At 40.8% G+C, this 11,532-nt stretch overlaps 1 protein-coding gene across 2 annotated transcripts in view; it reads right to left on the bottom strand.

Moving 5' to 3' along the window:
• The window catches only part of rnf217 (ring finger protein 217), a 114,376-nt gene extending 103,530 nt beyond the window's left edge, over window positions 1–10,846 (bottom strand). For both annotated transcript variants that reach the window (XR_010962911.1, XM_067984594.1), the window contains exon 1: window positions 9,884–10,846. Coding sequence is in view for 1 of the 2 variants with exons in the window: in XM_067984594.1 (XP_067840695.1) it covers window positions 9,884–10,486 (603 nt within the window). In the remaining variant the exon portion in view is untranslated. The remainder of the gene's footprint in view (window positions 1–9,883) is intronic.
• Between the last annotated feature and the right edge of the window lie 686 nt (window positions 10,847–11,532).

An 11,532-nucleotide genomic window follows, 5' to 3' on the forward strand; every position in this document is an offset into this window, starting at 1 on the left:
ATATATCAGGATATAACAATTTTATTCAGAGAGTGCTTAACATTAAGGAATAATCTAACAATTAAGGGACAAAAACATTGGGGTTTTCAAAATAGAATTAGATGACATGACGGAAGAGTTAATGTACCAGAAGAGTGAGCTTTGATGGGCTAACTGGTCTTTTCTCATCCTTGACTTTTATGTTAATATCTCTGCAGTTCAGGAAATACCATTGTATGCGTAAGAGAATGATTTGTACTGCAATTGGTATTGCAGAGAAGTTCTAGTAGATAACAATTTGTTCTGCCTGGCATCATATTCTTATCAGCTAACGTGGGGCTCTGCATGTGTGTACTTAAATGCAAATGTTTATTTCCCTCTGACTGATGGTCAAATTTCTGTTGGAGGAAAAAAAAATGATGGGAAAATCAACTATTTTCAAGAAACTTAAAAGTGGTCCAACGGACCTGCTGGGATTTTTGTAGACTTTAATTTTGAAGTGTAAAATGTTGACTTTGCACTGATTGCAGTTGTACTGCAGTGTGAAGCTATGTAGCACTATTTCTTCCATGCGGTATCACATCAGAGACAAAATGTCATTCAGCTGCAGTTCTTCAACACATTTTGAACATACAAAAAAAATTGCATGTTCTTGTTAACAAGTAAGGATTATTAAGCCCAACAAATCAGTTCCTTTTCCCTTAGATCAACCCAACTTACCCACCTTCTCACCATATCCCTCCATCCTCTTTCTCCAGAAATACATGCAATTGTTTCTTGAGCCCACTAATCCTATCCCCTTCAGTGATCTTCCCTGGTAACTTATTCCCTGGAGGTGAAAAAATTCCACCTGACTTCTGTTTTTACTATTTCCTTTTTTTCCCCTTGTAATCTCAGCATTTGAATCCATCACCATAGTAAGCTATTTGTATGGATCAATTTTGTTAATTCCCTTCATAAATGTTAAAAATTTCAATTAGATTACCTCAAGGTTTTCACTTGTCCCAAGAAAACAAGCCCAACTTCCTTAACCATTCCTCAAAACTCAAATTCCTGAAATGTGAAATCATCATCTCTCAAGGGCAATAATATCCTTGCAAAAGAAACTGGTTTGCAGAAACAATATGGTTCAATTTAACTGACTCAGCAGGTAACTGATATATTGTATTAATTTTAATGTTGTAGTGCATTAAACATTATTAATTCAGCATGAAACTAATATAGTCCACAGAAATATTTATGCACATGGTAGGCTAAGAGATCCAGCCAGTTGTATTAACCAGTTTTTATAAGTAGCTTTCAAATAAATAACTGCCAACAGTACCAGATTTACATAATCAAATCCACCTCAATCCAATCCTTCCAAGTCCAATTTATTGCTTATCCAGCCACTCCCATTACATGAAAGTGTCCTTCCTGTACTAGTGAATAATAGGATTCCACTGCCTTAAGACTGCCAGCATTAACAATTCCTGTTAATCCATGCAGTTCAAACAAACATTATTTCACTCATTTATTAAATACAGATATATTAAGCAGTTTCTCTGTTTCTAAAAGTGGCACTGTTGCTCTGTAGACAATTTGTAGGATTGAAACACATCTGCTCAAATTGAGGCTAAGATTTACCCAACCATTTAACAAAAATGTACTTTCCTTCACATTTAAAATCCCATGAGGCCACACACATCACTCTGGTGAAGGTGGGTAGGTGACTTGTTCACAGGCCTCTGTTCGCGTTCTCTAACTAGCTTCTTGGCAGTGTGTAATAGAACCCCTGAGTAACTCATCCACTGGGACAAAGGAACTAGGCTGTAGGCAATAAATTACTCCAGAACTCGGCCAAATTCAGGAACTCATCATGTGGACATAAAGAATTCTCTACCACTTTGATGCACCAATTACCTTTACTCCATATAAAAAAAGTAATTTTCAAATAAAATAAATCTCTCTACAAGTCTTCTCCTTTATAATCTTTTCATCTTCAAGACTTTCAGCATCTAAAATACTTTTGTTGTACAAATCGTGCTCAATGAAGGATCATGGGGTAAATTTTAACCCGCAAGGACAGGTGAGTTGGGGGTGGGTGGGTGGGAAGGTAAAAATTGTAAAAATGTAAAACCCAATCCCATTGCGACTCCAACCTGCCCCCTTCCAGTTTTAACGGAGGTGGGTTGCGGGGGCCATCAACTGGTCTGCTCTCCTGAGGCAGGTCAGTCACTAAAATCTTTTAATGAGGCTGTGTGCCTCAATTTTAACTGCATTTTTATTTTTAACTCCTGGGGGCCGGGATTCCCAGGCCTTCTGCTTCAAGCCACGTAAGAGGAGGCGAGAAGGCCCAGATCAACAGGTAAGTGCCTTTATTGCACTGCTTGTGGCCTAGGAGGAGCAGGAGTGTTCCTCCAGGCCCAACAAGCTTACCTGCCGCAATCACACACAAAAATCGGCTGACCCCTCCCCCAACCCCGACCAACCCTAAGCCCCACCGATGACAAACCCCAAACCCTCCCCGATGCCAGACTTACCTGTCGGCATCTGCTCCCTGGCTGCTTTCCTGTCCGACTGACAGCCAGCCTGTCAATCTAGTTGGCTGTCGCACGGGAAACCTACAGAAAAAATTTGAAAGACATCCTTACGTCAAAATTGTAAGGACGTCCGGGAAACCCATACTTCCGGGTTTCCCGCCTGGAAATCCTCGCCCCATATATCCAAAGATACGTATGTATGCAAACACCAACAATAGTTATGCTTCATTAATAGATGCTCTGAATCATTAGTGGGTTAGACACATTGGCCAGGATTTTTACCTGGAGCCGGGAAGGAGTCCAATCGCAGACGGGAAACCCGGAAGTTGCCGGGGGCGGGGGGGGGGGGGGGTGGTGGGGGTGGTGGAGGGAGTGGTGGAGGGAATGGCACTCCAGGTCAGCTTGTTGGGCCTGGGGGAAGCACTCCTGCTCCTCCGGGCCCACAAGCTGTGCCAGAAAGACACTTACTTGCAGTTTCAGGCCTTCTCGCCTCCACAGTGTCAAGGAGAAGGGGGGGGGGTTGAAACCGCAAAACCTTGAAAATGGAGGCCCGCAGCCTCCTTGAAAGGCTTTAGTGACCAACCCACCTCCCGCCCAGGTGAAAACTGGAAATGGGCGGGTTGGAGGAGAGTCTGAAATTGTGGCAATTTTCAATGCCCCCTGCCCCCAACCCACCTGTTTCTCTCAGTTAAAATCCTGCCCATTGCTTCCCAGCAGACTTTGAAAACAAAAATCAGCAATAGACAAAAAAAAACAATGGCCCAGAATTTGCTGGAGTGGGGCATCTCTTGGAGTGTGCTGTGAGTTGGGATTTTATCCTCACCTTCGAGCTCGAATGATTTTTGCACCGCAAATTGCAGGAAGTGCGAATTGATAACGGTACAGAGAGGTCAACCGTGCGTCTGGGACCTTGGTGAACGATGGGACTCATAGTCTATCTCCTTAACCAATGAAATTCAAGGATTTGAATGGTTAGCAAAGCTCTGAAGTGGCAGCTTAGACATCTGATCATTTAAACAAAGTTTATTAAAATATCACCCAACCACATGCAACAAAATATGCAGTTCTAAGTTTATTTGCCTATGGAACATCACACAAACATATGAATGCCCAGGTTTCAGGAACCAAAGGCAGCAGCTGCTGCCTACAGATGAAAGCTATATATTTTATAGCAATTCAAAGCATGATGTTACTTGTGGAATCAGCATGGTGATTGTTGGTTACTTACAATTGGAACGAACTTTTATGGGAATGTTGCTCAGAATAAATTGACTTGCCCTTTCACGTTCCTGGGCCTCGCTTTATGTATTTCCTAAGTTCTAGTGGACCCACATACTTTATTGGGGGGGGGGGGGGGGGTTAACTCTAAATCCTGACAAGCTGAAATGAATTTAGCATCGACTTTACCCTCAAATCAGAATCCACAACAAATCAAATTTGATGATCTTCCCCTCTGCTGGTCAGAAACATTTCTTGCTTTGCTAGCCCACGTATTCTAAATCAGTGACATTCGTGTCCAATAAAGCACTCTCCAATCTGTGCTCTCTTTGTTTCCTTTCAGTTCTATCATTTAGTTGTATTCCCTAATGAATTTTCTTTTCTATGAAGGATTTACTTTTTTTTAAAAATAATTTCCCCAGTTTAACTTGCATCCTGGTTGCATGCTTTATATCGCATCAGCAGAACAATTATCAATAATTGCTAACTGGTTTCAAAGTGGAAGGCCATTGGAAGCATAAATTATCACATTAACAGGGTCCTTACACCCGTGAAATAGCAGGCCTAACTTTCTGCGGCAAGTTTAATTCGTATTTACAGCGCAAATGCAGCAATTTCTTGACACTCATGGGGAAGTTGACAGCGAGCTCCGGTTTTGTGAGGCTAATGATGTAACGGCGCAAACTATCCAGCAACCTCGGGCGATTCGCAATTCATGGCGTATTTCTTCCTCACTGGGTTTTTTCCCCCACATTAATGATGGCGTGTGCTGTGAACTCGCTGTTATTTTTGCAGCAAATTCTGGGCCATTATTAGTTTTGTAGAAAAGTCCAAGGCAGTCAACTTGACTGCCAGTTCTTTGGGAAACAGTTGGAAACAACAAATTAGAAAAACTTGAAATATATTGCATAGAGTGACTTTCAGAAGCATAGGTAGTAACCCAACTGATACTGCTCAAGCATGTAAACCCTCTGCACTTTAACAAATGTCTTTAAAGCTGAAATTCTACAATTCATTTCTCATGAAATCTTTTCAACAATAGTTTATTGTCTAACTAATTTTCTCCTCTCCTGAAGGTGTTGATCTCCTTGCTGGTCATCCATTAGTACTGTGGCTTATCTTCACTGACTATTCAGACTATTAAGAGTCAGCAGACATCACAAATCACTTTTGTCTTCAGAAAATGTCCAAACATTCACATTTTCAGTGGGGGAGGGGCCTACTGAAAATCAATTAGGAATAGAAACCCTGGCCAATTTTTCCCCTCTCTAATTTGGGGTGCTGAGTCCAATTGTAGCAACTCTACCACCATTTTGGATGAGGTTAGCTAACTCAGCACAGATCAGGGAGATTCCTGGTCTATACCGTTCAGCTACGCACTTCTTTAACTAACTGAGCCATTGGGGAGAGATTTCTTTCTAAAAATGGGGATTTGGAATATAAGAATAACCAAACCACAAATTTAAATGATCCCTGCATTGTCTGTCCTCTACAAGTAGTTATAGTTTTGCATTGGGAACCTGTCAGACACGCTCAATTATTTGGCTCATAAATATAACCTTATAGCAAAGATCCAATCTATTTTGTTGATCCATTCTCTGCTCTTGCGTTCTTTGCATTTGGGGTTGGGGGGAGCTCCTCCCAGCTCCACATTCAGGTAAGTACATTTTCTTACCTTGTTCGTTGCGGCCTAATAGACGGTCCCTTTGAGGACCGCTGGTTAGGACGTATGTAGACCTGGTTTTTCTGACCTCAGTGCAAACCAATCTTGCAGTGGGGGCCTCACACAGGCAATAGGCCCCTTATTTTCATGGGCACCGTACGTCGATTTTTTGGCTTTTACCAATATGGTGGGCGGCGCACTTCCAGCTCGTAATGAGCAGGTGCTTCCTGTCCACCATATTGGAGGCTGAGGGCCAGTGAGCAAAGCTCTATGTGCGAGTTTAAGTAAGTGTGTGCAACAGTCTGCCTTATTTAATTGGAGAACAATGAGAATGGAACAGTATAACTCGGTGTTGCCTGATCACCAATGTAAAAAAAAAGTACTGATGTCAAGCTGGTAAGTGCAGAACTGCACCCCTGAATTCGTTTATTACTGAATTTAAAATAAAATTTCATTAGAGTGCAGGTCAAACATTCTGGGATTCTTCTGTGATCAGGTCAAAGAGGCTGTGACAAAGTTTCAAGCTTGTGAAAAATACAAAGTCCTGATGCAACAGACCTTCTAAATGCAGTTGGAAATTTTGGAGCAGCACATCAGTTAATAACTTATTAGCTAGTGTTCAGTAGTGAGGTTTTGAGGTAATATACATTTATGTAGGCATAACTTCATGGGCACTGCAAGATAGCTTTTCTAGAATCTAAATTATGAACTGCCTGGGGGGGTGGTGGAGGCAGATTCAATAATGGTCTTCAGAAGGGAACTGGATAAGTACTTGAAAGTAAAAAATTTGCAGGACTACAGGGATAGGACAGTGGAGTGGGACTAGCTGGGTTGCTCTTGCATACAGCCGGCGCAGACTCGATGGGCCGAATGGCCTCCTTCTGTGCTGTAACCTTTCTATGTGTCTATGAATTCATCTCCCTCCTCCAGAAAGAAAATCAAATGGAGGCAGACAAAAGGGAGTTATATGTTCCTCTGTCTTCTAATGTTTCAGAAAAAGTCAGCATCATTGTCAAGCAGGTTTCCCTACTTTATATTCATACCAATTTTTTCACTTACATTAGACAGAGAAAAACACACACAATAATTTTTAACTTGAATACATTACTCATTAACTTCACATAAATAATGATGCATGCTCATCAAATTCCAGGGTCTTTCTTGAAAACTAGTGGAAAATCGAATCTCTTCAACAACTGGATATTAGTGAAATGGGACTCCAAGTATATATACATTTGAAGATCGGTAAAGTGGGACCAGTTTCATGCTCCAACAACGAATGAAATTCGATACACTGAGTGCAGAAAGCATGGAATGTCAGCTTCAGATAAGATTCAGATCTGTGCCTATATGTGACAACATAGTCACAGCCACTTGGTTAGCATTGTAACAAATAAGTTGCCAATTTAGGGACATAAAGTAAAAATAATGCATAAACACAATTACTATTCACTTAAAAGCCAGAAAATCATGTTTTCTGACAGCAATTTGCCACTGATATAATTAATACACAGAAGAATAGTGTCATTTTACCAAGTTTTTTTTGTGAATTTTGCGCACATCAAGGTGAATTACATAGTATTTACAGCACAGAAACAGGCCATTTGGCCCAACTGGTATATGCCAGTGTTTATGCTTCACACGAGCCTCCTCCCACACTACTTCATCTAACCCTATCACTATATCCTTCTATTCCTTTCTCCCTCATGTACTTATCTAGCTTCCCCTTAAATGCATCTATGCTATTCGCCTCAACTACTCCATGTAGTAGCAAGTTCCACATTCTAACCACTCTCTGGGTAAAGAAGTTTTTTCTGGATTACTTATTGGATTTATTATTGACTATCTTATATTTATGACCCCTAGTTTTAGACTCCCCCACAAGTGGAAACATCTTCTCCACATCTTCCCTATCAAACCCCTTCATAATTTAAAAGACCTCTAGTAGATCACCCCTCAGCCTTCTCTTTTCTAGAAGAAAGAGCCCCAGCCTGTTCAGTCTTTCCTGATATACCAGAACTGAGAGGTTATAACTAAATTCTGGATTAAAAGGTGAGAGATATTACTTCCATTTCAGGCAGTAGGTTTCAACATTAACATTATTCCCAGATCAGGTATAGCATGGTTATTCACTTTGAAGTAAAACTCTGTGACAATAATGTCTCAACTCCAAACTCAGAAGACTACCTCCTACTTTTGAGTATGATTGCCAGTTTAATGCTATCAGTCCATATGCACTAGGTCTTCTCAAACTCACTTCACATAGGCTCCTTATAGCCAGTAGACAAAGGACACTAGCTAGATTTGAATCCAGATTCTAGAGTGCAAGGGCACTGTCTAACCCAGTGCACCACCAAGCTTGTCTGACAATTTTTTTTACATTTGCCGTGTCCTTTTTGACTTGTCCCAACAATATATTTCACTGACTGGACAATAACCAGAATTTTGCATGTCTCATGACCACACAACATCCTCTTCAAAAAGTTCTTTATTTGAAATCTGTGGGGTAGGGCCTTGATGACCAATTATTTATTTCCTGAATAATTATTGAAAGGATTAAAATGAACATACATTGAAACAAAGAAGTTCCAAAATGTATACCATTTCCCATTTCAGCACCTTACACAGCATTAGGCTGTGAATGAGCCTTATCTATTAGGTTATCTAACATTTTTTACTTGACACATCAGTTTTGCAGTTAATAGACTGAAGAATAAATAGATTGCATTTGGCAATAACATGATACCAATGTATAACATTACCTGAATAATTTTGACAGGATAAAATACTCAAAAAAAATCAAAAAGTCCTCTATCATTTTGAAAATGTGCTGTAACTAACAATTTGACAGACTTTTGAGGCTAAGATACAGAAATTAATTTGAACTGCAACTGGCTAAAAGGTATTAAAAACTTGATTTTCTATAAGGCAGTTTATTTTGTAAATTGTTATAAATTCCGTCACTACAGATCAAATGCAGTTAATAGTGTACAATCTGCAACCAACTGGTTTACGACCAGGCTATCAGATGATTAACATTCTTTTGACAGGTATGCAATTAATTAACTACAAAAGCACATAGTCATTCATCTTCAGGGTTCCACTGCAAACCACATTAGTTTAAAGTAGGCTGATTATGTTTTCTGACCTTTATCTTTGAGAGTATTGTTTTGAAAAGCAAATAAAATAAATCATGAATTAAAAATAAAAACAAAAGAGATGAAGAAAGTGAAAGAGGATACCATCTATACAAATCAAAAGTAAACTACTGCAATTATAAACACTTGGCTCACTGGAGTAGGTTTAAGTTTCCACTTCTAGTTCACATAAACTAGGGTCAAGTTTTCAGGATCTTCAAATTTCATAACTGGGCTCTCGATATGATTGTATAGCTGATATAGGCACAACTGCTTTACATTTAGGATATTGAACCAAGCATTTTTAGAAATCTAGGTATCGTTACCAAATTCCATTCTGGATTTATTTTATAACTTACAAAAGTATTGTTTATGATAAAATCATAGAATCATAGACATTCCAGCATAGTAGGAGGCCATTTGGCCTATTGTGCTTGTAGGAATGCTAGCTCATTAGAACTATCTACTCAAATCCTATTTTCCTGCTCATGAATATATTTCTTCTTTAACTATTTATCTAAATTCCTCTTAAAAGTCATAATTGATTTGGCCTCAATAGCCACTGTGGTAATGTATTCCATAATCTAATTACCCTTCTTGCATAAAAAATGTCTAACCTCCCCCTTATGTTTCCAGTAATAATCCTAAATTTATGCCCCAAATTTACTTTTATTTGCAGCAGTCACAGTTATATATATTTTTTACTGGAACACGACCAATTCAAGTGCTGAGCTTTCAAACAATTAATTTGAATCCTAACTATATTTGAAGTTGGTGCAACGTGTCACTTTGCTGTTAACCATCTGCAATATAACAGAAAATAACACGAAGATTATACTGCCTTTTTGGACCAAATATACCCGTGCTTAACAGACCTCACTAATCATTAAATTGAATTGAGGAAAATCTGTTCAATCTAATAAATGGGTAACAAAGATAACAACCCATCTGCAGTACGTCAAATAGCTTTGTTGATTGCAGTTGCACTGAATTAATTTCATAACATTCCCAACTGTATGAAAACAAAATAGGAAACACTATTTTATTTTACCCTATTTAAAATACTTCTAAACAAAAATATTTATATCGTATTAGAAATCGAAAGTGCGCCCCAAAAGGCCAACACCGATCGATTTTAAATCCTGTTAATAGCAAACAAGTTGGTTTGAAAAGGGAAAGTTGTAGCACAACTTAAACGGGAGCATAAGATACCGGGTATGAATTATGAATACGACCTGTAAAACTTCATGTAACAATCAAGGGTTCAGTATCAGTCCCTGTAGGGTTATGGTTCCTTGTATTGCCTGTGCTGAAGGGAACACCTAAAGTTACTGTTCTGGTAAATGTGACGGATGGAGAATTACCTGATTGCTAAGGTATCTCTTCAAACACTCCTCGCACACAGCCTTCTTGCAACACGGAAGTGGTCGGATGGGTTTGTCATCCAAGCAAACTCGACAGGTCAAGACAATAAAGTGCTTATACTCCCCGGCGTAAGGGTTTACCACCGAATTAATGTCGATTTGCCGGGAGATAGTAAAAGGTTCCGTATTAGAAGGTCCTAAAACCGCCTGCATCTGTGTCGGGGACGGGCTGGGATCCCGATCGGCGGGTCGGCCCGAGTCAGAGAGATAAATGACCTGCTCCCCTGTCTCGTCTTCCACCGCAGAGCTCTGGTAATTCTCATTTTCCACACAGTACACGGTGCAGTAAACGTGCTGCGAGCGGTCCCTGCGCTCCGAGCCCGGCTTCTCCTTGCACTGCTCGGCGCCGGTGTCCGCGGCCGTGGGGCAGAGCGGGGGCGGGGGCGGCGGCGCGAGCCCGGTGTCGGCTGTCACAATGGGAGGATTCTCCATTCCATCCGGCCCACGTTCCACGACCTCGGCCACATCTTCATCCTCGCTGGACGGGAGCATGTCACCCCCATCTCTCACACTTTCATCTTCCATCCCTGACTCCAATCCCATAGGCACAGCTCTTTTAAAAAAAAAACACACAAGCCTAGTCCCGCATCTGCTTCCGGGTCCTACTCCCCCTTTTTTTTCTAACACGATCGCGACTGAAAAACATCCACTCACATTTTTGTTTTGGGAGGGGGTGGTCCAGGATTTTTGTTTTAAATGTAACCTCTCAGGAATGTCGTCTTTCCCCCTCCCGTAATTGCATTCATTCTCCGTGCGGAGAACGCACTCAAATTCCACGCCGATTTGCAAAAGATAGATCACGGACAAGTTCAAAAATCTGCAGCTCCCTTGAAGTTACCGTGCAGGATATTTCCCAGATTCATACTTTCACAACAAAGTCAGTCCGATTCAGCTGGGTCGAGTTCGGCGCTTACTGTAATTACCGTGATAAACAGGCACGTTTCAGTTACCGTAATTAGCAGAATAAACCGGTAATAGGAAAATCACTCGAAGAAACGATCTGGTTGGTGTTCGTGTTCGTGGAACTGTTGCAACAACGGGCAATCATTGAACCGAAGATGTCTATTTTGGCACACGCCAGTGGTTGCTGGGACGACGAACAAGTGCTTCCCATGTTGTGGACAAGTATTTTGCAGGGGAGTGAGGTGGTGGGGGCTCGGAGAGGAGGACTAGAGGCTCTTCGAACAAATATTAATGGATAAACGATAGTAATGATACTGATAAACGAAGTCAGAATTGTGAGGTACGGTGCAAGAGTACAGCGGATACCCCGCAGTGCTCCCTTGTCACGGAAAGTTTCTAGCAAACCTGGTCCCCTAAGGTCACCAGAGATTAACAATTGTAAACAATTTTACAACACCAAGTTATAGTCCAACGATTTTATTTTTAATCCCACAAGCTTTCGGGGGCTTTCCCCTTCCTCAGGCGGTGTGGAAAAGACAATTTTCCACACTGCCTGAGGAAGGGGGAAGCCTCCGAAAGCTTGTGGGATTAAAAATAAAATCGTTGGACCATAACTTGGTGTTGTAAAATTGTTTACAATTGTTAACCCCAGTCCATCACCGGCATCTCCACACCAGAGATTAAAA

The sequence above is a fragment of the Heptranchias perlo genome, chromosome 5, assembly GCF_035084215.1.
Source record: "Heptranchias perlo isolate sHepPer1 chromosome 5, sHepPer1.hap1, whole genome shotgun sequence".
Classification (NCBI taxonomy): domain Eukaryota; kingdom Metazoa; phylum Chordata; class Chondrichthyes; order Hexanchiformes; family Hexanchidae; genus Heptranchias; species Heptranchias perlo.